This window comes from Lagenorhynchus albirostris, chromosome 15 (assembly GCF_949774975.1).
Source record: "Lagenorhynchus albirostris chromosome 15, mLagAlb1.1, whole genome shotgun sequence".
NCBI lineage: Eukaryota > Metazoa > Chordata > Mammalia > Artiodactyla > Delphinidae > Lagenorhynchus > Lagenorhynchus albirostris.
The window spans coordinates 21,298,237-21,326,191 of NC_083109.1; the positions used below are offsets into that span (position 1 = coordinate 21,298,237).

General features: G+C 46.2%; 1 protein-coding gene across 1 annotated transcript; it reads right to left on the reverse strand.

The window, feature by feature from the left end:
• On the reverse strand, nucleotides 1-27,955 carry LBP (lipopolysaccharide binding protein). The gene is made up of 15 exons (XM_060124425.1): nucleotides 27,832-27,955; nucleotides 23,733-23,847; nucleotides 22,447-22,575; nucleotides 19,580-19,735; nucleotides 18,919-18,982; nucleotides 15,143-15,206; nucleotides 12,796-12,887; nucleotides 11,229-11,405; nucleotides 9,588-9,647; nucleotides 7,211-7,378; nucleotides 5,761-5,828; nucleotides 5,184-5,226; nucleotides 2,944-3,007; nucleotides 2,077-2,153; nucleotides 1-45 (listed from the first exon to the last, which is right to left on the reverse strand). The coding sequence occupies exons 1-15, from the start codon at nucleotides 27,953-27,955 to the stop codon at nucleotides 1-3; spliced, it is 1,446 nt and encodes a 481-aa protein (XP_059980408.1).

The window sequence follows — 27,955 nt, forward strand, 5'->3', positions numbered from 1 at the left end:
TCAAACTCTCAGGTACCGGACGTTGGTGCCCAAAAACAGGAAGTCCTAGGAGAGACAAGACAGGACAGCATGGTAAAAGCATCCTCTACTCCAAAAAGATGCATCTCTGATTTAAAGGGAGGCCCACGTCTGGGGAAGCACAAGCTCTGCCAGAAAGCAGGTCAGTGCGTAAAACGAGCGTGTGCCTCTGTTCCCAAGGTCTCCATAAAGCACAGCTTTTGCCAGCTACCTTCTCTAAGGTGGCAATTAATCTGTCATCTCCCAAGCTGCTGCTTCCTGGCAAACCTCATAAATGTCCCCTGTGTCACCTAAATTCTCTCTCCTTGGTGAATAAGACAAAACTGTGAGCTGCTGGGGTTTATTCTCCTACTTCCTCATAAGTTTCCATCACCAAAGGGGTGGGAATTCGGAACTCAGAGCAAAATCCAATTCTTTCCCACAGCAACCATCCCCTGCCTTTGGGGGTCAAACACATGGGCAGAGCTGATCTCAAATTTTTATTGGATATGATAGTATATACAGTTGACCGCTGAACAACTGCGGGGTTAGGGGCACCGATGGGTGGGAAAATCCACGTATAATTTAGAGTCAGCCCTCCGTATCCGCGGTTCCTCGCGGCCGCAGTTCCTCATACACAGATTCAACCAACTGCAGAGATGGTGTGTAGTACCATAGTATTGTATTTATTATTGAAAAAACCTGCGTATACACGGACATGGGGCCATTCAAACCCGTGTTGTTCAAGGGTCAATCTAACAAATTTCTAATGACTTCCATGGTGCCAAACTGAGCTAGAAGCTCTAATCTTCATAACTGCCCAGTGAGGTCTGGGCTACACCCCACTTTACACAGGAGAAAACTGAGGCCAGCTGCATGAATCGTCACTCAGTCCTTGCTTTGAACAATGATCTGTCTCACTCCTTATAAACTCTCAACAATAGTTGGATGTTGAGTATCTCTGGACACAAAAGGGCTCGGGATATTTGTTTTTCAAATGTCTCAGTTGATCTCTGTTTCAATGTTCCTGATCGCTCTGCTGCCTGTCCCTCTCTTTAGTAGCTGTTGTTTGCTGGATGTTGACTATGTACCAGGCACAAAGCAGCATCTCCTTTAATGCTCACAAGCCTGCCAACCCAGTCATCCCACCTTACGGATGCTCTTCTAGAAAGATAACCTGAACCGTGGGGCACAGATGGCGCATAAAATGCTTGGTCAGAAGAGTGGACAGTCTGGTGAAGAATCAGACATATTCCTTGGTATTCAAATAGTTAAGTAAATTATGGTCCCTTGCATGCTTGGGACAGAATTTAACATTGGTGGGGGGAAGGGAGACTAGACTGCAACCAAAAGAAAACAGGTCTGAGCGCTAGCAAGGCAACTATCCATAACAAGAAAACAATTTCAAAAAATGCTTGGAGGAGACAAAAGGCTGGAAGGAAGTACACCAGAAGTCAAGCTATGAGTGTGGTGGGGCAATAGGTCTCTGAGGGACGGCACACCAAACATGTATCTATTAATACATCAAAGCTCTTCCACTTAAGAAATTAGAAGAAATTTTATTTTAATTAATTAATTAATTAATTTTGGCCTCACCACACGGCTTGTGGGATCTCAGTTCCCAGACCAGGGATTGAACCCGGGCCTTCAGCAATGAAAGTGCTGAGTCCTAACCACTGGACCACCAGGGAATTCCCAAGAAATTAGAAGAAATTTTAAAAACTTACAAATGGCTTTCAGAACCTGAGCTGTTGGCATGGCTAGGATTGCTGTATTTTTAAAACGAGCTGGTCTTGAGGTTCTCCCAGGTCACCCACGGCCGGGGGACGGGGCGGCGGGGGGTGGAAAGTTGTGACACAGGTTGTGTCAAATCCCTCCTGCCCCCATAGAGGTGCCACTTCTAAAGGACACATGGACGGCTTCATGGCATCCAGCTGACCCTGAACCATCCCACCCCCGTGGAGGCTTTCCCAGCTGCAGGGCTGGGCTGGGTCCCACCCACTGAGTTATAGCCTGCAAACCAGGAAAGCTAACCAACCCCCCTCCCCAGTTCCTCAGAACCCTGCTGAACCCACTGACCTTGTGGATCTGGAGAACAGGGTCATAGAGCTGAATACGCTTTAGCAGAGGGAGCGGGAAGCCTTCTGCCAACTTATCTGGAGGTTGCAGCAAAACATCGAGAGAGATTTGTTAATAAATAATTACAGAGAAAATTTTACACCAAGAAGTTCCTCTCTGCAAACCCTATACATGGTATATTCCCATTTAATTACCACCAAAGATTGGGATTATTATTCCCATGTTACAGATAAGGAAATTGAGGCATAGAGTGGCCAAGTAACCTGTCCTAGGTTCCATAGCTAGAAAGTGGAAGAACTGGGATTTGATACCAGACAGACTGACAGAGGAGCCTGAGCCCTCAGCCATGGTGCTCTGTGGAGACAGTGGCAGGGATGGGGCAGCGTCTACTCATGATAAGAATCCAGTGGGCATTTGCTCTCTGCCCCCCACCTGCATCCTGCTTTCTACTGTAGCCAAATGAAGCAGGGTCTCTTTAAGCTTTATTTTTTGACCAGGGAGATGGCAACTAACTGGGGAATGTGATTTTAGAGGTGGGCTGCCTTGTACCCTGTATATTAACTTGGTTCTCAGTCTCACCTGTCACTTCAGGGTGTGTGTGGGCACTTCTGTGAGCCCCTCTTTCTCTCTTAGGAGGAGGTTTACTGTGTTCCAAAAACTGCCCCTATCCTCAACCCTCCTTAGAGGCCTGGAATGAGGTGAGGCCGACTTCAACACTCCCGTCTCACAGACAGGCCACTGAAGCTCAGAGAAGAGAAGTGACTCGCCCAAGGTCACACAGCCTGCAGGAGAGCCCTGGTCCCAGCTTTCTTTCCCCGAAAGAGCAGTGTCCACTCTTGACTTGGAAAAATCCATAGTGATACTTACCATTGACCTTGGGGTAGAGGGTGCTGAGAAGGTAGTAATTGAGCAGCGCCTCCAACAGCTCCACCTGGTGGAGAATAGGAGAGGTACACCATAACCACATGTACCATCTTGCCCACCAACAAACCTCCAGAGAGGCCACCCCGTGGGTGGGGTGGTTTTGTATGTGCTGACATGGCAAAAGGCTTGAAAAAAAGCAAATTTCAGGTAGATACCTACATCATGCTACTACTTTATAAGATAAAACTATTTTGAGATGCACATTTATACGTGTACAAAGGGATAGAAAAATTTGGAAGACTACACACCCAACTATCTATCCTCCAGGAAGAACATCAAGGTTTGGCTTAGCCTTATCTTTAGTAGTTAATTTTTCTTTTTACAGTGGAAATGTTTTCATAAGTTACTTATATAATAAAAAAGATTTTTAAATCAAAACAAAAATTATGAAACCCAACTTTTAACACTCGCTATGTGCCAGGTATAGGGCTCAGAGCATTACATCTACACCTGATTCAATTTTCACTAGAACTCTTCAAAGTTAATATTAATGTCCCCATTTCACAGATAAGAAAACTGAGGCCCACAGAATGAAAGTGACTTGCTAGAAATCGGGCAGCAGGGTCTGAATTTGAATCCAGATTTACCTGATTCTACAGGTCTTATTTTATTTTATTTTATTTTTTGTGGTACGTGGGCCTCTCACTGTTGTGGCCTCTCCCGTTGCGGAGCACAGGCTCCGGATGCGCAGGCTCAGCGACCATGGCTCACGGGCCCAGCCGCTCCGCAGCATGTGGGACCTTCCCGGACCAGGGCACGAACCCGTGTCCCCTGCATCGGCAGGTGGACTCTCAACCACTGCGCCACCAGGGAAGCCCTACAGGTCTTATTTTTTACAGTCGATGTTCTGAAAACATGATAGGATGTCTTTTTGTGACTCTTTACATATGAATAATTTACTTCATAGAACATTTTTACATGCCATGCACAGATACAATATTAGTGTGTCATTATTGACTTTAGCCTTTGTACTCTGAAAGGAGTCATCCCTCAGGGTCCCTGTGGGCAATGTTTCTCCCCACACTTGATGTATTTTTTCCACTTCTACTTGAGGGAAAGTCTGGGAAGTGGGGGGCAGGTAAAGTGTGGTCAGAGGGAACCAGTATCCATAGGATGGTAAAAAGGAAGCCAACTACTGTAGATGAGTCTTTCCATCTCCTCCTTGGCTTGTGAGCAGCTGCCATCACCTCACCTTCCCTCTTTTCAGAAATCTCTCCTCGACTGTTTCAGCCCACGTAAAACTTCCCATTCTTTTTCCTCTTTGTGGAAATCATCTTTTGGTTTTGCCTGCCCAGCACTCAATTCCTTTTGTTTTAATAATAGTCCCTATTTTCTCCTGGGCAATCCTCCTTTCCAGTCTCAGTCCGTGTGGTTTGGGACTGCAAATCCTGGCTTGGGGAGTGTAGATTAAACCCAAGCTCAGCCAACTGACCTTGTCCAATTTCCGACCACGTGATTGGCTAAAGAATGGGCACATGACCAAGATAGATTAATCCAACGAGGGCTTTTTTTTTTTTTTTTGGTGGGTTAAAAAAAAAAGAAACTACAGGAAATTTGTGAGTTTTCCACCAGTGGGAAGAACCTGCCTGAGAATGAAGCCAACACAGATGAAAGCAGAATGGAGAGATATTCTTTTTTTTTTTTTGGAATATATATATTTTTTCTTTCTAAAAAATTGAATGAAAGATTCTTTAAATTCTGTAGTGCTCTACAATTTTTAAAAGTTTCACACACATGATTTTATATAATCCCTTAATAACCGTTTTCCCCCTATCCCTATATCGCCCCTCTCCCCTTCCCTTGGAGATTCTTGATGTACTAATTTGAACACCTGGATCCAGCTATGCCTGAAACCTCTAGCCTTAGCTTTTTTGTTTTTGTTTTTTGGTTATGATCCTATACATTCCTTCTGTTTGCTTAAGACACTTTTAGTTGGCTTTCTATTCTTTGCAGTTAAAAGAATTCTGTCCAATAGATGATTTAATTATACTGTCTTATATGGGGGGGTAACTGTTCCTCTGCCCTATGGTTCCTGTCTTCAAGAACTTCTATGCTTTTCTAGGGCAGAGAGTAGCTCTTCTCCTTTTCTATTTTCTATTATAGGTGCCAAAGCATTGTTTAGTAAATACTCTAAATTAATTATTACCCTAATCATTTCATAAATAAAAACAATAATAACTTACATTGAATACTCCAACTTTAGATTCTTTCAGTTCCACTTGTATCCTATAACAAATCAGAGAAGATTCAGAGATGTGGGCATTATGTTCAAGGGAAACCTAAGCAATGTAGGGATCCCCAGAAAGGAGGAGACACCAGCTTGAGAAGGCACAGGGCCAAGGGTGTGGTAGCAGTGAGAGTGAAAAAGGTGATTGAGGAACCAAAACAATGATACAACCTTATTGGGAAGACTTGCAGAGGGGAAGTGTGTAGCATAAAAGAACTCAGTCTCTATAATTTCAGGAAGTCAATATTGCTGATGTCTAAAATTCATAGATTAAGAAAAAGCAGTATTAGTAAATTCTTTAGAAATTTGGAAGTAATGGGGGTTAGGTGAAAAGGAAGTTTATGGAGGCAGATCCAGTTGGCCAAAGGAATTGGGCCAACTGGGGTAAAATTTAACTTTCCTTCCCAAACCGTGGGCCCCACGGTTTGACAGGGGGATCTGGTTACATCCCACCTCCAGCTACAGGGAATCAGCTGAAGCGTCAGATGGAGCCCAGTTGAGCGCCCCCCATGTAAGTCACGAGGCTGACTTACTTTTCTGGCTTCAGGAATCCAGTGATCTTGCTGGTGTTGAAGGTCAACATGACAGACACATTAGTGGCCTGGTAATTCCAGTAGAAAGAAACAGGTCTAAATAAGGAGGTTGTCATGTACAGAACGGATAACTATGAGGACCTGCTGTCTCCTCTAAGCAAACATCTGAGTTAAAGCCGGAACTTGCCCACTAGATTAGACTCCCAGGAAGCTCATCATGGGTGCTCAATAAACATTTGAACTTGGACTTGAATATTTTTACTTGAAATTGGTGACTATGATAGCAATTAAACTTTGAACATACTACCAAGAGAAGGTATAGAGGCCTATGCCTGGAGATCTCTAAAGGGACCATTTCTAGCTATCTCAGGGCCAAGGTTCAGCCCGAGTAAATAATAGTAGTAATAATAATAGCTTATGTTTTAATTTAAAATATATCGGGGACATGTAGTTTTTCAGGGCAGAAGTCTGGTGTGTTCCCCTTTGCCTGGCAAAGCAATAAAGCTATCCTTTTCTGCTTTACCAAAATAATAAAAATAAAAAATAATAAAATAAAATATATTGACAACAATTTTGATAACAATAACAACAATATCAAATTGCAGATATAACATCTGGGAGCAATTACTCTTCTAGAAATTTGTCTTGCTGAGTTTCAAACCTGGAACAAGAGAGCAAAGTTCTCCATCCTGTGAGCAGGACCCCCAAAAAACTCAGAATCCCTTCTCTGTTTGACAGGGTCCATTGAGAAGGGAGACACAACTCTCAATATTTAACCAAGAGGGAATTTCATACAGGGGATTGGTTATACAAATGATGGAATTGCTGAGAAGTTAAAAAAGAGTTGGAGAGGCAACTCAGAGATTAGCAGAGGTGGGAAGCTGCTTCCACCCCAGGACTGGAGGAACAGAGGGAGGAATTGGGGAGGCACCACGGAGGAGACACAGTCAGTGCCTGAGTCTCTGTCCAAGATAAAGAGAGAAGAAGAAATACTCTGGCTTCTTCCTTCCTCCCACCCTCTGTTCTCCTGACAGTGTCTTCCATTGGCTGACCTAGCTGGAAGTCAGTGCAAGGAAGCCTGGGAAATGTAGTCTTCAGGGGTCAGCTATAGATACAGAGCAGAGCAACGGGTCAAAGATCCCCTCTGCCTTCCTCCCCACAATAGCCCAGACTCACTTAGTTGGGCAAACATACATTAAGCAAATAAACCTGCAAACAGCTACATTGGTATCTTTACAATAAGTCCTATGAGGAAAAATAATAGGGTGCCACAAGGAAAAAAAAATGACAAGGGGCCTAAGGTAGATCAGGGGTAAGGGCAACCAAGAAAGGCCTATCTGAGGAAGTGATACTTAAGTTGAGATCTATCTTAAGGAATTAGCCAGGTGCGGAGTGGGGGAAAAAGCATGTAGGAAAAGGGAGCAATGTTTGCCAAGCCTTTGGACCTTACCACACCAAGCCAGAAGACGGGCTCCTTGATGGAGTTGGGCAGGAGCACAGAGGCCTCAATCTCCATCTGGGCAGCTGAGGACAGATTCCCAGGGCTGAAGTTCAGGAACGGGGCAGAGACCACTGTGCCTTGGAGCGTTAAGTTCATGTTGGGGTACAGCCTGGCTAACTGAGGGCAGAATGAAGAAATTATGTCAAGAGAAGGAAACATGCAGGTTTGCTGGAAGAACCTTGAGGGAGTCAGATCAAGCTGAGGACACTTCTTGGTTGGTTTAATTTCCACAAAATGCTCTGTGCCTTTTTCTCTTGAAGGTATAACCGGATATCCTTCCACGTCAGACATACGGAGTCTGTGTCACATATCTCATGGATGCATTGTATTCCACTGTGCATGGGTACTGCAATTGATCTAACATTATTGCACATCAAGTTGTCTCCAAGGTTTTGCCATTTTAAAGACCACTCTCCTGTGTACCCTTGGCTATTATTTTGGGGGATACATTCCTAGACATGGAATTGCTGAGTCCAAGGGCAGGGATTTTTTTTTTTTTTTTTGGCGGTACGCGGGCCTCTCACTGTTGTGGCTTCTCCCGTTGCGGAGCACAGGCTCTGGACGCACAGGCTCAGTGGCCATGGCTCATGGGCCCAGCCGCTCCGCGGCATGTGGGATCTTCCCGGACCGGGGCACGAACCCGCGTCCCCTGCATCGGCAGGCGGACTCTCAACCACTGCGCCACCAGGGAAGCCCCCGGCAGGGATATTTTTAAAGCTTCTGCCAGTTATTGATTGCCAAGCTTGATTGTCCTCCAGAAAGATTAGGCTGGTGTCTTTTTCACTCCACACCCCTCCCTGGGCAATGGGTGAGAGGTCTTTTTTTCTCTATACCCCCATCACACTCAGGTAACTGCACATGCAAAGCCCAGACACCACTGTTTCTGAAGCACAGCACGCCTAGATCCCACCATTTCAAAGAGCTGGCAATTTTCCTTTTAATTAGAATTTATTTTGGGGTCAAGACTGTTCCTTTTACGGGGGAAGTTGGTGGAGGAACGACAGTCCCATGAGCTTTTTGGTTATGCAAATATAAAATCTACATTCAGTTGTAAAAGGGAGATCTTTAGGAGGTTGAGGAGGTAAACCACTTGACTAAGAAGGTGACCCGAGCTGCTTCTGTGTCAGGTTGATTATGATGTGAGCAGGAAGGGAGAGGGAGAGTTTCCTCCTCTTTTTGGGCAAAAGGGATGTTGGAACCAGGATGAAGCCAAGGTCCCTCTAAAGCTAATGCCGACAACATGGTGGCAGGTTGGGCTTTTGTGGGGCTCTAGGGAGAGAAAGGGCCTGCTGTGAGGGTATGTTATGGAAGGACGTGACCCAGGTACCGCAGTATTTAAAGTTCAACCATTTTCCCACCGTTATAATTCCTCTCAGCCATCATCAAGCCTTCTGCAAGGAACTTTAAACACTACAACCTGTCTGAGCTGTGTCTTGGGGGGACTCAGAAGGTAGGGGAGAGGCGACAGGACAGGTGGATTTCTGTGGGATTAAATGAGATATGGAACATGAAGAGCTTAGTCCAGCAAAGACCAAGCTACAGGGTTATTCACTGCAACACTGATGTAGCAAAAGACTGGAAACAACGTAAATGTCCTTCCATGGGGGACTGATTACCCAAACTATGGTCCATCCATAATACAATGGCAGACTGGATTCCCAAGAAAACAAGAGTGAGGAAGCTCTTTATCTACCTACATGGAATCATCTCCTGGTATACTAAGGGAAAAAGTAAGGTACAAAATGGAGTGTAAAGTATACCTCCATTTGTGTAAAAAAATGGAGGAAAGACATACATTTGTTCACATATACTAGAATAGCCCCAGAAAGATGTGTACGATCTGACAATATTGATAGACTCAGGGTGTGAACTGGATGTTTAGGGGACAGGAGTGGATGGGACTTTCCACTCTATAACCTTCTATGTCTTCTGAATCTTGAACAGTGAGAATTTATTATCCATTCAAAAAATAATCTTTTCAAGCGCCAAGAACAGTGCCTGACCCCTAGTACGCCCTCTGTAATTGCTTGGTGTTATTAATTAGGATACATTTTGTGGGACATGTCGGCATTCCTTGGTATTGTCAGAGATCGTCAACAAAAGACTGGGCAACCTGTGGTCCCATGAGACACAGGGCTCAGGTCTCTGTTATCTGGGCCTTGAAGGGAAGGGAGTTCCCAAACCTGTAGCACCACGGCCTTCACTGGGGGCCCCACTGCTGGCCTTCTGACTCTTGGTCAAGCTGAGAGGAGTGTGGAGGTTTTAAAGAAAACCCCTGAAGTATTGGGGGCTCAGCCTGCACCCTGAGGGCTGAGGGAAGCCTTACCCGGGGGCAGAAGGCGCGGAAGGACTTGGTGGTCAGTCGGATGTGAGAAGTAGGCGGAACCTGCGGCAAAGGGACACAAAGAAGTTTTAGGTGCTCCGGCTGGAGCCGAAGGTCTGAAGAGAGTTGGGGAAGTGGGGGGATATTCAATCATGTAGCTTCTTTTTTTTTTTTTTGCGGTACGTGGGCCTCTCACTGTTGTGGCCTCTCCCGTTGCGGAGCGCAGGCTCAGCGGCCATGGCTCACGGGCCCAGCCACTCCACAGCACGTGGGATCTTCCCGGACCGGGGCACGAACCCGTGTCCCCTACATCGGCAGGCGGACTCTCAACCACTGTGCCACCAGGGAAGCCCAATAATGTAGCTTCTTGACTGCTCCGGGTTACCATAGCAATGGCGAGACGCCTGTTCTGCATCCACCATGAGCACACGAGTCCTTGGGATCCTGACTGCTCTCCTTGGGCCATAAGTGACACTCACGACTCAATCAGAGGATCCACAAGGGTGAGATTTTCAATCACGCAGATCTAGGTTTGACTCTTGGCTTCGTGACTATGTGATGTCAGGTGAGTGCCTTTACCTCTCTGAGCCCCAGCTTCCTCACCTATAAGATGGAGATAATTATCGTCCCCACTTGTTGGGTCACTGTGAGGGCTGAGGGAAATGGTAGGTACAAAGCATCTAGCCCAAGGCTTAGCACACGGTGAGCGCTCAGTAAAACACAGCTACCGTAATCCCACCCACTGAAAGAAAGGACTGTACCACAGGTGGGAAGGGTGACTCAAACATGGCCATGGAAGTAAAAGGCCTGGGTGTGGGGGAGTCAAAGGACACATGTCACTCCATCCGTCACTGCTGGTCCTCAATTTATTACCAGGGTAGGCTGGACCATCCAGTTTGGACTGCACTGTGTTTCCGCCACCCTCCCTACATTGTTCACGAGGCCTCGCTTTTACAAAGAGCTACAAGAAACATCCATCTAAACCCCAGAGATATTAAAGAAACGGAAAGAAATATTAACCACGTGATCCACTCTAAAATTCAGTAACCTTCATACAAAGCCACATCTCTTTATACAAAGAGACAGTTATTTCAGAGCTAAGTGCTCGGAAGACTTTGTCTCTCCTTTTTGCTGTGGATCACTAAATCATGTACCCTTTCCATTTTGGCTACAGGAAGCTCCTGCAGAGATTCGTGATATTAAAAAAAATCAATTTGGGGGCCCAGTGTCTTTATAAAATTGTGCTTTACTTTTAACTTGGTCTTTATTTTCTATTCCATGTAACTTTTGCATTTATCAGTGTATCTATTGTCCTGCCCCATTCACTAAAATCTTTTTTTAAACCTCCACAGACCATCAGGATGAAAGAAAGTATGAATTAGAATAACAGATCAAGTCTGGAGGGAAAAGTAAAAGACAGACAAGCAAGCCACAAAGTCTTCCACAATTGTTCTAAGGGAGAAAGAACTTTGACTTTGAGCTTTCTGGCAGCCGAAGTGAAAAGGGAAATCATACTAACATATTTTCCTGCTCTTGATCTTTCTTCTTAGTCATGATTTACTATTTCACTGATGTAAATGCGTGGAAAGGAAAGAAGGAAGGAGACAGTGTCATTTGTGGGAGCTGTTGTGCTATGATTCTCACCATGTCATCTGTGATGGAAAAGTTCAGGTATCCCACTTTGTGATAAACTAGGCTGGCAGTGTTGAAGACATAATTAGAGATGGCAAAGTAGATCATTCGGCTGTGTTCTTCTGGAAGGGTCATGACAGGCGCAAGGAAGGCAACTGGGGAGCGGTGATCACGGCTAAAAATTTCACCCTGGAGAGAGAGATAGAATCCATTTGAACTTTTCTAAGTCTATCCCAGGGCTGGACATCTGAGCTAAGTAGTTGCCTATAGAGTCTGATGAGGGAACATGGACTGGAGGCACTGCCTGAAACTCCACCATTAAATAAGTTTTCCTTGGAATCTAAAAAAAAAGGGTACAAATGAACTTATTTACAAAACAGAAGTAGAGTCACAGATGTAGGAAACAAACTTATGGTTACCAGGGGATAAGGGAAGGAGGTATAAATTGGGAGATTGGGACTGACATATACACACTACTATATGTAAAATAGATAACTAATAAGAACCTGCTGTATAGCACAGGGAACTCTACTCAATGCTCTGTAATGACCTATATGGGAAAAGAATCTTAAAAAAAGAAAAAAAAGGGGGCTTCCCTGGTGGCACAGTGGTTGAGAATCTGCCTGCTAATGCAGGGGACACGGGTTCGAGCCCTGGTCTGGGAAGATCACACATGCCGCAGAGCAACTGGGCCCGTGAGCCACAACTACTGAGCCTGCGCATCTGGAGGCTGTGCTCCGCAACAAGAGGCCGTGATAGTGAGAGGCCCGCGCACCGCAATGAAGAGTGGCCCCCGCTTGCCACAACTAGAGAAAGCCCTCGCACAGAAACGAAGACCCAACACAGCAAAAGTAAATAAATTAATTAATAAAACTCCTACCCCCCAACATAAAAAAAAAAGAGGATATATGTATATGTATAACTGATACACTTTGCTGTATACCTGAAACTAACACAACATTGTAAATCAACTATAATCCAATAAAAATTAAAAAATAAAAAGGATGTTTTCCTTTGGATCAAAGTGTGTATCCAGAATCCCTTAATGAAACGATCCGCAGAAGCTTTGGTCTATTAACCTATAGGACCTCCTGGCCAGCTCCTCTACACCACTGAGGGCCAGCTCTGATTGACCTCACCTGCTTGGTGGGAAAGGTGAAAGAGGGGAGGAAGGGGGAAGGGAAGTTTCAAGGCCTAAGTGATTTAGACAGTGTGGGAGGGGCTTCCTTTGTGGCGCAGTGGTTAAGAATCCGCCCGCCAATGGAGGGGACACAGGTTCGAGCCCTGGTCCGGGAACATCCCACACGTCGCGGAGCAACTAAGCTCGTGCGCCACAGCTACAGGCACAGCCAAAAAAAAAAAAGCTTAAAAAAACAAAAAAAGACACCGTGGGAGGATCCTGGCTCTGGGAACACCCCGCAGCAATCCATATCGCCCTGCCCTTGACACAGTGGGAACCACGGGGAGATGAGGACAGATCTGAAGCCAGGAGAACAAGAGGCCCCAGGAAGGGCTGACCCTGAGGCGACCCCGCACTGGGCCTGGACACGCCCAAGCCCCCCGCCCCAGACCCTTTTACCTTAAGCATCACGTCCAGTATTTCCGCTGTTGCCTGAGGGGCCTCCATTAAGCTGTAATCAATCCCAGCGAAAATGTCCATCTCCATGGTGACTGAACGGGGGAAGGGCAGAATTAGGAGGCAGACCGAGGGAGAAGGGGTGAGGGCTCTGGCTGACCCACACTCTCTGTGACTTTCTTCAGAGCCCCCTGCCCCTCTACCTTAAGACCCTCCACCCAGCCCAGTGCTGGGGGCAAAGAATTCCTTTGCCAAGAAAGAGTTGACATGGGTTCTTCGGTTCCACTGGTGACTTAGCCACAAGGGGGCTGGTATGCTTAGCCCAGAGCCGGAGGAGTTCCCCCGCCCCCCCCCCACACACACACACACACCCCTGAGGGCAGGAGGAGCTCAGGTCTGGCAGCCCTTCCACACCTAGGAAGCCACACAATAGGAAAAACTCTCCAGCCAAAGCTATTGCTCCCCAAGTTTACAACCGAGACCTTGATCTTCCAGGAAACCAGCCTCCTACCAGTACGAACCAAATAACCAGGAAGGCTGGGCCATGTCCAAAGGGCCCAGAGACTCCCCTCCAAGGCCCTGGAGGGACGGGAGTTTTCTGTCCCAAGCACTTGCGTGTCTGTGCCTGCCTGGGTCTCTGCTGAACGGGAATGTCAACAGGTGAGTGTGGAGGACCTGGGGGCCAAGGCATGAGAGAACACCGCAACAATTTGCCAGGGCCTGTTTCTGCCAACTTTATGTGCGTAGCCGAGATCCGGGGCCTCCACTTGCTACATTTGAAGGGGAAGAGGTGGTGTGAGGCGCTCCCTGCCCCACTGTTGGCAATAGCAAAGGACGGCAACAAACCTACCTATCCAGCAGCTGGGGACTTATTAAATAAATGGAGACATCCATTAAGATAGAACACTGTGCAGCTGTTAAAATGAATTCCCCATGGTCCAGTAGTTAGGACTCTGTGCTTACACTGCAGGGGGCACAGGTTCAACCCCTGGTCAGGGAACTAAGATCCTGCAAGCCACGTGGCGTGGCCAAAGGAAAAAAAAAAAAGAGGTCTATTAAAACCACTTTGGAAAACTGTTTGGCAGGATCTGCTAAGGCTGAACCTATGTGCACCACAAGAACCTGTAATTTCTCTCCTGGGTATATACCCAAAGACATGCATCCACAGGAGGTAGAATGTTCACAGCACCTACCCACAATGGTCTAAAACTGAAACTACCCAAATGGGCTTCAATAGTACAATAGATAAATAAATGGAGAGACATGGACACGGTGGATTACACAGCAGGAGAATGAACTCACGATATGCAACAATATGGATTGACCTCATATTTTAAAGTCGAATAGGGCTTCCCTGGTGGCACAGTGGTTAAGAATCTGCCTGCCAGTGCAGAGGACATGGGTTCGATCCCTGGTCTGAGAAGATCCCACATATCGCAGAGCAACTAAGCCCGTGCGGCACAACTGCTGAGCCCGCGTGCCACAACTACTGAAACCCACACGACTAGAGCCCGTGCTCCGCAACAAGAGGAGCCACCGAAATGAGAAACCCGCGCACCGCAACGAAGAGTAGCCCCTGCTCGCTGCAACTAGAGAAAGCCTGCGCGCAGCAGCAAAGATCCAACGCAGCCAAAAATAAATAAATAAAATAAATTAAAATAAATAAATAAATAAAATGTGTATCCTTTAAAAAAAAAGTTGAATAGAGAAAGCCTCCAGCTCTTGATAAAAGACTCTACTGTATGGTTCCATTGATGTACAAAGTGCAAAGCTAATCTTTGCTAGCAGAAGCTGGGTTAGTGGTCACCCTGAGGGGTGGGCAGTGTCAGAAGGAGACACGGGAGGACTCTGAAAGGCCAGTCGTGTTCTGTATATTGATCTGGAAGCTGGTACGTGCATGTGATCAGTTCGTGAAAAGTTTCTAAAAACTCTTCACTTATGATTTGAGCACTTTTCTCTCCGTATTAACTTCTACACAAAAGTTTTAAAAAATGAGATCAATTTATATGTGCTGATGTAGAAAGATCTCCAAAGTATACAAGTTACAAAAGAACAATGTCTCTATTATTATAGACTAACATATATATTCATAATTATGCATATTCACATATATTCATGAACAAAAGGAATACATATGTGAATGTATAGTCATATGCTTATGTATGTGTATATTTATATTTGAACATTCAAAGGAAATAGGTTACCTCTTGGAAGAAAATTTGGGGAGAAAAGGGGATTTTAATTTTAACTTTCAACACTTCTCTTCCATGTAAGGTTTTATAAGGTACATGTATGCACTTATAAAAATTAGTAAAAATCAAGTATCCCAGGGATGGGTGGGGTGTCCTACCTGGCAGAGTTTGGAGGTAAGGCTGTAGGTCAGAGGTCACCGAGTTCTGGATTATTTTGCAAATCTGAAAAATATGGGAAGAGAAAGCCTGAGTGAGTTCCCTGGCTTTGGTCTGGCCCTGTGCTAATTGCCTTAGTTCCATTATTTCACTTATTTGCTAACTGGTCATTGATTCTACAAAAATGTATAAGTGCTTATGATGTACTGAGAAAGTAGAAATGATCAAAAACATGTCGGCCCCCATGTCGACCCCAATAGGGTCCAGCTGGTCCTGTCAAAGTCCATCCCAGGACTGGAAATCGGAGCTAGGTAGTCACCTACGCAGCGGATGAGGGGACATGGCTAGAGGCACTGCCTGAAACTCCATCATGAAGGACCTTTGCCTTTGGGATGCCCTGGTCTCCCAGGGTCTAGAGTTGAAATAGCAGAACTAGACAATAAGTAGCAATGGCCACACAAATAAGTGTATACTTAATGCAGATACTTCTTAAATGTCATCACTTAACAGGTTAGCTGGATTGATCAATAGTCCCCATGTCCCCTGCTGCCCATGGAAGACTGAACCCTCCCATCCAGCGGACTACCGCACACACTAAGCACTCAGAATTTTTTGCCCCAGTTGAACGGCGTGCGTCTCAAGAAAAGGAAATGTGTGTTCTCTAACCTGTTTGCTTTCCTTGTTATTGCAATCTCTCAAATTATTTCTTATGTAAACCCATGAAATACGACTGAGACGAGTCGTTTCTATGAAAACCTACGTTTTCTTTCCTTCTTCTTTTTTTCTTTTTTTTGGCCATGCCTCAGGGCTTGAGGAATCTTAGTGCCCTGACCAGGGATCAAATCTACACCCTCGGCAGTGAAAGCGCGGAGTTCTAACCACTGGACCACCAGGGAATTCCCAAAAACCTATAGTAAGTGTTTTGGAAAGGTGAGTTGCTTAAAGAAAATGCTGGTAAATTGGTGTGGACCAGAAAAGCTTACAAGGAAGACAATCATAAAAATCTAGAAGGATTCTGCATTGGGATTGCTTTGCAAATGTCTTTAGATTCTCATTGTGGTTAAAGAAATCTGAGCTGGAATTTGTAGCAGATGCCTGTTGAATGAAAGGACAGTGCAATGCCAATCAAGAGACTGTTTGCAAAGAACAGTTCTGGGCCTGGGTCAACTGCATTTACATTTACTGTATCTTAAAACATTGGATTCATATGTAAATATTTTCTTTGTTCAGGTGTGTATGAGTGAGTCCTCACTTTAAACAGCTTTTTTGATTAACCAGCTATCACCTGTGGTGCAAACGGATGCACAGATACAGTGGAGGGAGGGGCACGTGGGCAGGGGGGTCCAAGAGCATGGATGGGGCCCTGGCCTAGTGAGGGAGTCACCGACGGCTCCCTTGAAGAGGTGGCATTTTAAGGGCAAGCTAAAGGGTGAGCAGACATAAACCAGGCACAGGGTTGTGGGGAAGGACTAGGCTGGGGATTGGGCAGACAAGGGGTGAAATCTTTACCTCCCTTTGCAGCTGGCCTAGTTTCTGGGAGAAGAGTTTGGTAATGGGGAGATGCCAGAAATAAAGGAAAGAGGTGGTGAGGAACCTTCATGGTTGGTTTCAAAGGAGCCAGGAAACTCTGTCGACCTCACCCAATGGGGGAAGGGAGGCCTTCAGGTGCTTCGGCTCCAGACACGCAGTAAGGTCTCCCAGAGAGGCAGGTTGGGGCAGTGGTTAAGGGTGTAGTAGGGAAGTCTGAAAACCTGGGTTCAAATCCTGCTAAGTCTCCACTGGCTGTGTGACCTTTGCAGAATCTCTCTCTGCTTTGGGGTCCTCACCTCAGGATACAGTGACAAGGCCCAGTGCTTTCCAGGGTGTTTGGCGGGGGTGGGGTGAGGTTATAAGAAGATGAGTGTGTATGGCCCAGAGAGTAAGCACTCAGCAAGGACTCATTATTCTTAGCCCTGCTAGTCAGATACCACATCCCTCCCTGAATGGGGAAGCCGAACGGTCCTGCACCAGGCTCTTAGTTGCCCCGGGAGAAAGATTTCTGAAGCCCTATAAAGATCAGGGGTCAGGACTTCCCTGGTGGCGCAGTGGTTAAGAATCCGCCTGCCAATGCAGGGGACACGGGTTTGAGCCCTGGTCCGGGAAGATCCCACATGCGGCTGAGCAACTAAGCCCGTGTGCCACAACTACCGAGCCTGCGCTCTAGAGCCCGCGAGCCACAACTAGTGAGCCCACGTGCCACAACTACTGAAGCCCGTGCGCCTAGAGCCCGTGCTCTGCAACAAGTGAAACCACTGCAACGAGAAGCCCGCGCACCACAACGAAGAGTAGCTCCCGCTCACCGCAACTAGAGAAAGCCCACGCACAGCAACAAAGACCCAACGCAGCCAAAATAAATAACTAAATAAATTTAAGAAAAAAAGATCAGGGGTCAGGGGAGAGAGATCTCCATCTTTCCTGAGACACCAGCCCCCACAAGGCCTTTGGTACAAGCTGCTCCCAGCTCCAGGAAATTCAAATCCTGACCTAGCCTCCTGTCAACAAGGTGACCACTGAACAAGTTACTCCACACTCAGAGCCTTCTCCCTCAAACGTGGGAAACGGTATCTCCTTCAGAGGCTGTGGTTAAGATCCAGCGGCATTGCCTATGTGAAGTGATTAGTACATTATTCTTAGCCAAACCACAGGCTCAACAAATAACCACCATTATTATTATAAATAAGAATAGTTATATAGAGTGACACATTCTGTATAACATTAATTATATTAATTTATCAAAATAATAATTATCAGGGTAACTTATTACCCTGATAATTATTATATTATTATTAATTGTAATATGGTACTATTTTTATATATTATTATTATTAATCATTATTATCTCCATCATCAGCAGGGGAGTATAAATCCAAACCACTGAAGAATATTATGTCCCACTCAGAAAGGCATGGCAACATGGCAATGGGGTGCTTGAGAAGGAGGCTGGCATATTTCCCAAGCTCACCTAGACCCCAGGACACCAGGATAAGACAGGGAACAGAAGGCAGCTTGCTACATCCAGTCTGCGGGGTCTGCATGCTATTCTCTCTTCAACCACCAGGAGGCACTCAAAGCCAAACCAGATGTTGTACCAAGAGCGGTGTGTGCGCCTGTTTTTTCCTCTGTTACTTTCTCCTTCCCAAGCACAGTCATTGCTACAGACACAGCTCCAGGTATATGATACCCCAGAAATGGGATTTTGGGGCGAAGTGAGTGCGAGAACTGAAAGTTAACATGAAACCTCTTTCTTTGAGCCAGAGATTCCAAAATTTGGAGATTTCACATAATTTTTTTAACGGGAAGAACTGACACTCTGTTGCTGCTTCCGCGTACAAAGCAGGTGCTCATCGCCCAGGTAGGAACCAGAACTCCCACCTGGTCCACACACTCCCGAAGGTTCCTGCTTGGTCTCTGAAGCCACCTAAGTGTTGATTTTCTTTTTTGCGTTTGTGGCCTGCAGGGCCGGGGCGGGCAGTGAGCAAAGCCAAGCAGCCCCATTTGGCTCCTTGGCCAAGCATCTAACCCCTTCCTGTCTAACTGGATAGACTCGGAGTCCAGAGACCTACATTTTGCCCCCAGCTTTGCCGCACGCCAGCTTCATGACCTTGATTTGTCCTCTCTGGGCCTTGAGCCCAAGGGTGCCTGGGCCAGCCCCTAGGGCTGTTCGAGGCCAGAGCCCATGAAGGACTTGGGCCGAGCCCCTCGAGTGGCCCGGCAGCGCCAGCCGCCTGGACGTTCTTACCTTGCTCTCCAACACTCTTCGGAACTTGGACTCGATCTGATGGTGGAAGAGATGCAGCAACCACCTGGGGAGAGAAGCACAGTGTGTTGCCACTGAACGCAGGGACAGTGGGGCAGGAGGGAGAGCCAGGCCAGTCCCCGAGGGAGCCCTCCCCACCCCATTCTGGTCCCCTGCTGTGTCCCAGAACCCTAGATGGGATGAATATGCAGAGTCCCAGTTCCCAGCACACTCACTGATTCAGTGCCTCTGGCATCCCAGCCCCCTGCTGTGCCCCAAAGTCAGTAGATTTGGGGGAGGGGCTGGAGAACCCATGTTTTTCTAATCAACAAAACTGAGACTTGAAGAGACTTGCTCAAGGGTTTATATATTTTCCACAAACTCTCCTTTGGCCAAAAGCCTTTGTGTTTCTTCAGTAGCCAGACTGCACTTGCCTGTTGGTGGTGAAGTTTGTCTTTTGGTGGCAACGGCACACCAGTACTCCGAGCGTAAATCTGCTTCTGTTAATTTCAGCAGGTCCCCCAAAGAATTACCTCCAAGTGCACGTGATATACCCGTGCATTACGCCTGGACCCTCATGCTTATGGGTGACCAGGCCTTGGGCTAAATGGGCCTGTGGCTGCAGCCAGGGGTCAAGCTGGTGAGTGTCCCGATGGTGACCTACCCCAAATCTCCCGACACGTGCACGTCCACATCACGGATGTCGCTGCTGCAGCTAGAAACAGCGACCTTGGGTCTCCCAGAGGGGTCGCTGCCCAAGAGAAGATTGACTGAAATGGTGATGCCCTTGACTGTCACATCAAAGGAGCCATCTAGTTTCCTAGAGGAGATAAGAGAAGTAGTAATTGATTCCTAGACTAGGGTCGGCCACCATTTGGGGGGAAAATATAAATCTCAATTCTTAGCCCCAAATAAGTGAAGCTGCAGTAAAAATTTAATTACAAAAATTATTACAAATATTTATTACAAAGCAAAGATTTATTACAAATAAGACCATAAAAGATCAAGAAGAAAGCTTGGGTTCATTTACTTATGGTCAGGGATGGGCAAAAGCCTTTCTAGGTTAGATCTAAGTCTCAGCAGCCCTAAAGGAAATGGTGGATAAACTTGCCAGCACTGAAAATTAAAACTTTAGTGAACAGCAACAAAAAAATTCCATACGCAAAGTAAAAAAAAAAAAAATTGCTTCTTGATCCAGGCAAAGAGCTAATTTCCATGACATGTGGGCTAATATATGAGTTAATTTCCTTAATACACAAAGAACAAGGCTATACAAAGAAATAAGGAAAGGACAAAAGGAAAAACAAGGGATCAAAGATATGAACAGGAAGTTCAATTGCAAATAAGCACATGAGAAGTTATTAAAAGTGAAAATAACAATGATGTCAGTTTTCACCTAACAGGTTGATAAAAAGTTTAGAAGTTTTCATACCCAGTGCTTGTGAAGATATGGGAAAACAAAACACCGGTTGGGAAAGCACATCTAGAACACAAGCTGGTGGGATCTATCCTGATTTTAACCACAAACCTTTGGCCCAGTTATTTTACTTCTACGTCTTTACTCTGTGGCTCGTCCAGTCAAGATGTATGTGTGGGGCAGCTCACTGAAGCATCATAGGTAATAGCAAGAAATGAGGAGACAACCTTAAATGTCAACTAGTTGGGATAGGTTCCATAAGTTGTGGGCATCTATGCTATGCAGCCTTTAAAAAGAATGAAGCCAAATGTGGTCTAGTTATACAGTGAAATATTACCCATCCATACAAAAGAATAAAGCACTGATGCATGCTGTAGTGTGGATAAACCTCAAAAATATTATCTACATGACAAAAGCCAGAAACAAAATGTCACATACTATACGATTTCATTTATATGTCCCGGATTGGCAAATCCATAGAGACAGAGGCGGGTTGGTGGTGGCCCAGGACTGGGGGAGGGGGAAATGGGGAGTTAGTGCTTAATAGGTGTGGAGCATCTTTTGGGGTGATGGAAATATTGTGGGACTAGGTAGAGGTGGTGGTTGCACAACGTTGTGAATGTACTAGATGCCACTGAATTGTATACTTTAAAATGGTTAATTTCATGTTATGTGAATTTCACCTGAATAAAAATACTACAGGGACTTCCCTGGTGGTCCAGTGGTTAAGACTTCCCCTTCCAATGCAGGGGGTGCTAGTTTGATCCCTGGTCAGGGAGCTAAGATCCCACATGCCTCGTGGCCAAAAAACCAAAACATAAAACAGAAGCAGTATTGTAACAAATTCAATAAAGACTTTAAAAATGGCCCACATCAAAAAAAAAAAATCTTAAAAAAAAGTTAAAAAAAAGAATGAGGTAGATATTCGTATGCTCATATAAGAGATCTTGAAGAGTATGGCCTCATTCCTGTCATGGAAATTGAATAAATATGCAAATATAGATGACCTATATACTGAGCATCTTTCTAAAGCAGTGCTGTGCAACAGAAATATAATGTGAACTACATGGGTAATTTAAAATTTTCTAGCAGCCACATTAAAAAAAGGAAAAAGGTGAGAATCATTTTAATAGTATATGATTATCATTTCAACATGTGATCAATGTAAAAATTATTAATGAGATTTCTTATGTTCTTTTTTGTGCTGAATCTTCAAATATGGTGTTTCACACTTACAACAGATCCCCATCTGTTCCAGCCACTTTTCATGTATTCAGTAAGGACATGTGGCCAGAGGCTACTGTGTAGGACAGGGCAGGTCTCCAGTGTCTATATGGTCAGGTCACCCATAGTTGCCCTCCTGTTATGGGCTGAACTGTGTCCCCCCAGATTCAAATGTTGAAGGTCCCTCAGTAACCAGAATGTGACTGTATTTGAGACAGTGATTCAGTTAAAATGAGACCATTAGGGTGGGCTAGAGTCCAATCTGTCATTCTAAGGAGAGGAGATTTGGACACACAGAGAAGCACCAGGGGTGCTGGCTCATGGAGGGATGACCACGTGTGGACATGGCAACAGAGCAGGCATCTGCAAGCCCAGGAAAGAAGTCTCAGAAGAAACTAAACCTGCCCACATCTTGATCTTGGACTTGCAGCCTCCAGAAGTGTGAGAAAATAAATTTCTGTTGGTTGAACCCCCTAGTCTGTGACATTTCATTATGGCAGCCCAAGGAGACTCACCCACCTTCCATCCAAGGACCTCAGAGGTCAGAGAACAGTTCAAAGTGCTGGAGAGGTCGTGCCCCTGAGAGCTACCCTTGACCAATGGCAAACAGGAGGTTGGGGTACCTCAGAGGTGTGCTCTGCCTACACTGTCGCCAGGGGTCCCTGGGAGGGTTGAGCTCCGGTAGCTGCCAAGCTGACCTCCTTCTTCCCCACCTCACTTCTGCACACCCCCTCTATGTTTCCTTAGGTCGCTCCCCAGATAAAGTACTTGCACTTGAATTCTTGCCTTGGGGTCTGCTATGGGGGAAGCTAGGAACACCTTGGACCCAGGAAGGGTGGAATGAAAGCCAAAGTCAAGGTTCCGAGGGCCTGGAAGCAGAGTCAACTTACAGTATCCGCTTGCGCACCTTCCACTTGCCCTTGACTCTGATGAAGGAGTCGGAGATGGAGAAATGCAGGCCGTGGCTGGGGAGGGGCTTCAGAGCAGAGCCGAGCAGCTCACAGCTGTGGATGTTCAGGCTGGAGAGAGACCCACAGAAGCGGCATCAGCCCGGAGGCAGAGGCAGGTCCAGCCTCAGCAGGGGTCTTGCTCTCGCCCCCATCCTACGGGGACTAGACCAGCTGAGCCTGCATCAGACAGGCTTCTGGCTCCCCACACGTACCTGCTGTGTGCCCTGCGCTGACCAGGCGGCCATGCCAAGTACTTTACATGCATTATGTCAGTTTGTCTCACAGGTGGGTTCAGCACTGTTCAGGTTCCCTTTTTACAGAGGGGGACATAGAACCTCTCAGAAGGGATGTATTTGCCCAAAGCTGCACAGTCAGGATCAGAGCTCATGTGCCCCTGGCTGGGATCCTGAGTAGGGTGCATAGATGCACCCCATCATCACTTTCCTCCACACCTCCAGGTGGGGGAATCAGATTCAGAAGAGGCCGAAGGCAGCCTCAAGAAGAGACACAAAAGGGCTGAGAGAAGCAAACCAAGATGACATGGATTGTGGAGCCAACAGTGGGAAGAGAATGGTCAAGTTCCATCTTCTTTGCCCGGTACACAGTAGGTACCCAATAGATGTTTACTGATGGACTGAATAAAAAAAGGACTGAATGAAGCCATCAGTGGTGAGCAGAGAGGTACGTGATGAGCTGTGGGCTCGATTGCCCCCGTTCCATTGTCAATCCTTCAAAAAGTGTTTGATGCCTTTTTTTAAAAAAGCATCAGCTGCTCAGGTCTAAATATCCTTTGAAGACTCAGCTCAAATGCCACTGCGTCCAGGAAACGTTAGCTGACTCCTCCAGATGTGCCAACCTCAGGGCTAAGAGGGCTACTACATCCAAAATTTAAGGTTTATTTAAAACAATGTTTAAGGTCTAGCTTCCCTTCCAGGCTACATCCAGTGGCCAGGCCAGAGTCTGGATTATCACTCCAAAGAGGCAGCAAATTATCCCCATTTTACAGATAAGGAAGCTGAGGCTCAGGTCACACAGCTAGCGGGTCTTCATTAATATTTGTTGTATGAATGAATGAAGGGGCCCAAGTTCCTCCCAAAACTTCCCTCTGAATTCTGCGAGGAACCATCCCACCGTCTGCCCTAGAGACGTCCCGAGCCACTCCTGGGGCTCTCCCTCCCTTCCTCTCTGGACCCCCGGGCCCCTGTCCAGTCACCTCAGAGCCCCACCTGTGGAATTCATAGTGCGCATTGCCGAGGTATTTGATCTTGGCGTCCCCACTGAAGTCGGGCAGTGTGACATCATGCAGTTTACTCTGCAGAGCCACCAGCTCCTCTTGGGCCACTGTGGATGGGAAAAAGCTGGGAGTCAGCGTAGTCAGCCTGCCTCCCTCCCTCTAAACACTTCAGTGGCTCCCACCTGCCCTGGGGAAAGAGGTCTACTTCCTGATTAGCATTAACTGCAGTTGCAGGTTATTGAGCCCCTCTAGAGCACCAAGTAGCAAGAGAAACACACAGGGGCATCATTGCATTTCTGGTGGGGTAGTTATGTTCATGCCCATGTTATGGATGAGGACACAATGTCTTTGTCAGCAGCTCTGAGAGGGAGGAGTGCTGTGTGCTTGGAGGGTGACCCTCTTTCCTGTCCTTCATGGCATCTAGCCTGTGTAGAATAGACTGTAAGGATTTTAGGGCTAGGATTCTGGTGTTGGCACTTTTCTAGGTGGGTGACCTTGAGCAAGTTTTCAACCTCGGTGTTCTCTGTCGGTCAAATAGCAATGATAATAATACTTTCCTCATTGGGATGGCATGAGGGTTAAAAGAGATCATTGCAAAGCAAAAAGGGGCTGACAGGATAAAAAGCACCCTTGCTTATCCTTTTTGACCCACCTCCTAGAGAAATGGAAATAAAAACAAAAATAAACAAATGGGACCTAATGAAACTTAAAAGCTTTTGCACAGCAAAGGAAACCATAAACAAGATGAAAAGACAACCCTCAGAATGGGAGAAAATATTTGCAAATGAAGCAATGGACAAAGGATTAATCTCTGAAATATACAAGCATCTCATGCAGCTCAATATCAAAAAAACAAACAACCCAGTCCAAAAATGGGCAGAAGACCTAAACAGACAGTTCTCTAAAGCAGATATACAGATTGCCAACAAACACATGAAAGGATGCTCAACATCACTAATCATTAGAGAAATGCAAATCAAAACTACAATGAGGTATCACCTCACACTGGTCAGAATGGCCACCATCAAAAAATCTACAAACAATAAATGCTGGAGAGGGTGTGGAGAAAAGGGAACACTCCTGCACCGTTGGTGGGAATGTAAATTGATACAGCCACTATAGAGAACAGTATGGAGGTTCCTTAAAAAACTAAAAATAGAACTACCATATGACCTAGCAATCCCACTACTGGGCATATACCCTGAGAAAACCATAATTCAAAAAGAGTCATGTACCACAATGTTCATTGCAGCTCTATTTAAAATAGCCAGGTCATGAAAGCAACCTAAATGTCCGTTGACAGATGAATGGATAAAGATGTGGCACATATACACTCTGAAATATTACTCAGCCATAAAAAGAAACGAAATTGAGTTATTCGTAGTGAGGTGGATGGACCTAGAGTCTGTCATACAGAGTGAAGTAAGTCAGAAAGAGAAAAACAAATAACACACATATATGGAATCTAAAAAAATGGTGCTGATGAACCTAGTTGCAGGGCAGGAATAAAGACACAGACATAGAGAACGGACTTGAGGACACAGGGGGCGAAGGGGAAGCTCTGATGAAGTGCGAGAGTAGCAGTGACATATATACACTACCAAATGTAAAATAGATAGCTAGTGGGAAGCAGCCGCATAGCACAGGGAGATCAACTCGTGTTTTGTGTCCACCTGGAGGGGTGGGATAGGGAGAGTGGGAGGGAGGGAGACACAAGAGAGAGGGGATGTGGGGATATATGTATATGTATAGCTGATTCACTTTGTTATACAGCAGAAATTAACACAGCAATGTAAAGCAACTATACTCCAGTAAAGATGTTAAAAAATAAATTAATTAATTAAATTTAATTTATTTAAAAAAGCATCCTTGCTTGGTGCCTGACACATCAGGTACTCAGTAAATGCAGGGTTTATGTCATTAAAAATATGGAAAGGGGCTTCCCTGGTGGGGCAGCGGTTCGTGCCCTGGTCCAGGAAGATCCCACATGCCACGGAGCGGCTGGGCCCGTGAGCCATGGCCACTGAGCCTGCACGTCCAGAGCCTGTGCTCCGCAACGGGAGAGGCCACAACAGTGAGAGGCCTGCGTACCGGAAAAAACAAAACAAAACAAACAAACAAACAAACAAACAAAAAATATATATATATATATATAGAAAGGACCAAAATGTCCAACTCTGGAGGACTGGTTACATTTACACAGTGGAAAGGAGCCAAAGGCAAATTTTGCCTGATCTAGCGTTTCAATATAAACAGCATTCAGCAGGACCTTCTGTTTATCTGAGGTATGTGAGACCCAGGATTCTGCCCTCAGGGAGGGTGTGTATACACAGATGACCAGGGGTGTCCCCGACTCCGCCTCATACCACTTTGCAGTCCTCCCTCCAGCAAATGCATGAGCTGGTCTCTGCGAAAATGCTATCTCTTGTCCCTGGTTAATGTATCTTTTCTACCTCACCTCCTCCAAGAACCCTTCCTTGATTTCCCTCTCTCTGTCCCCAGCCAATCTGGGCTCCCAACAGCTCTACCTGAGGGAATGTTATGACCCCAGTAAACAGATAAGGCAATTGAGCCTCCATAAATTTGAGGAGCAGCCCTCCATCCAGTGCTGAGGGGAGCGGTACATAAACACCCTAGATCCCTTGCCCCTTGGACAGTTTATTTCTGAGGCTTTGTTTTAGCATCTTTTAAAAAAATACTACAAATGAATCTATATACAAAACAGAAACAAACAGACATAGAAAACAGCATGGTTATGAAAGGTGTGGGGGAGGGACAAATTAGGAGTATGGGATTAACAGATACAAACTGCTGCACATAAAATAGATACACAAGGATCTACTGTATAGCACAGGGAACTATATTCAGTATCTTGTAATAACCTATAATGGAATATAATCTGCCAAAAAAAAAAACCCTGAATCAGTTTGCTGTATCCCTGAAACTAACACAATATTGTAAATCAACTATATTCCAATTCTTTAAAACTGAGGTATAACATCCGTAGAGGTGTAACCTAAAGGGCACTAATCTTAAAGGTATTGCCAGGTAATTTTTACATGTTTATGCACCCATGTAGCCACCGCCCAGAGCAAGATGCAGGGCATTCATTCCCAGCACCCCTGCAGGCTCCCTGTGCCCCTTCTGGGTAGTAACCACCATTCTGACATCAATTTTTTAAATGTATTTATTTATTGGCTGCGTTGGGTCTTCGTTGCTGCACTTGGGCTTTCTCTAGTTGCCGCGAGCGGGGGCTACTCTTCGTTTCAGTAGGCGGGCTTCTCATTGCGGTGGCTTCTCTTGCTGCGGAGCACGGGCTCTAGGCGTGTGGGCTTCAATAGTTGTGGCACGCGGGCTCAGTAGTTGTGGCTCGCCGGCTCTGGAGCGCAGGCTCAGTAGTTGTGGCACACAGGCTTAGTTGCTCCGCAGCATGTGGGATCTTCCTGGACCAGGGCTCGAACCCATGTCCCTGCATTGGCAGGCGGATTCTTAACCACTGCTCCCCCAGGGAAGTCCCTAGTTTTTTGGTTTTTTTTTTAATATATATTTTTTTGTTTTTTATTTATTTTTTGGCTGTGCTGCACAGCATGTGGGATCTTAGTTCCCCGACCAGGGATCAAACCTGTGCCCCCTGCACTGGAAGTGCAGAGTCTTAACCACTGGACTGCCAGGGAAGTCCCTGACATCTAGTTTTAAGGCATATGTTTTCAAACTCGAGCAAAAATTTTCCAGCGGAACTGTTCCCATCACTGAGGCGGTAGCTGGTTTAATGATACGCCTCTCCTGGCCACCTTGCCTTTCTCATCTCACATCACTACTCTCTTACAGTGTTTCCCGGAATCAATCTCCCAAATCAACTACTCGCACCCAAATCTTTATCTCTGTTGGCTAGTGGGGAACAGCTAAGACAAGTAACGTGCCCAAGTGGCCCAGGGGTTGGGTGACGAGGCCAGAACCCGAGCCAGGTTTGCCTGGCCGGGAAGGCTGCACCACCCCAAGGGAGAGAGTCCCCTCTGTGTCCCCTGCCGTACCCAGCGCCGCCTGGGGCCAAGCGGGTCAGCCAAGTCCAGCCAACAACCAGAGCTCCTTACCATACTCCAAGCCCTTGTCGGTGATCCTGGCGACCAGGCCAGGGTTGGCACCCAGGGCCCCCGGGGTGGATGTGAGCAGTATTCCCAGCAGGAGGGAGGACAGGGCCCCAGCCGAGGTCCCCAT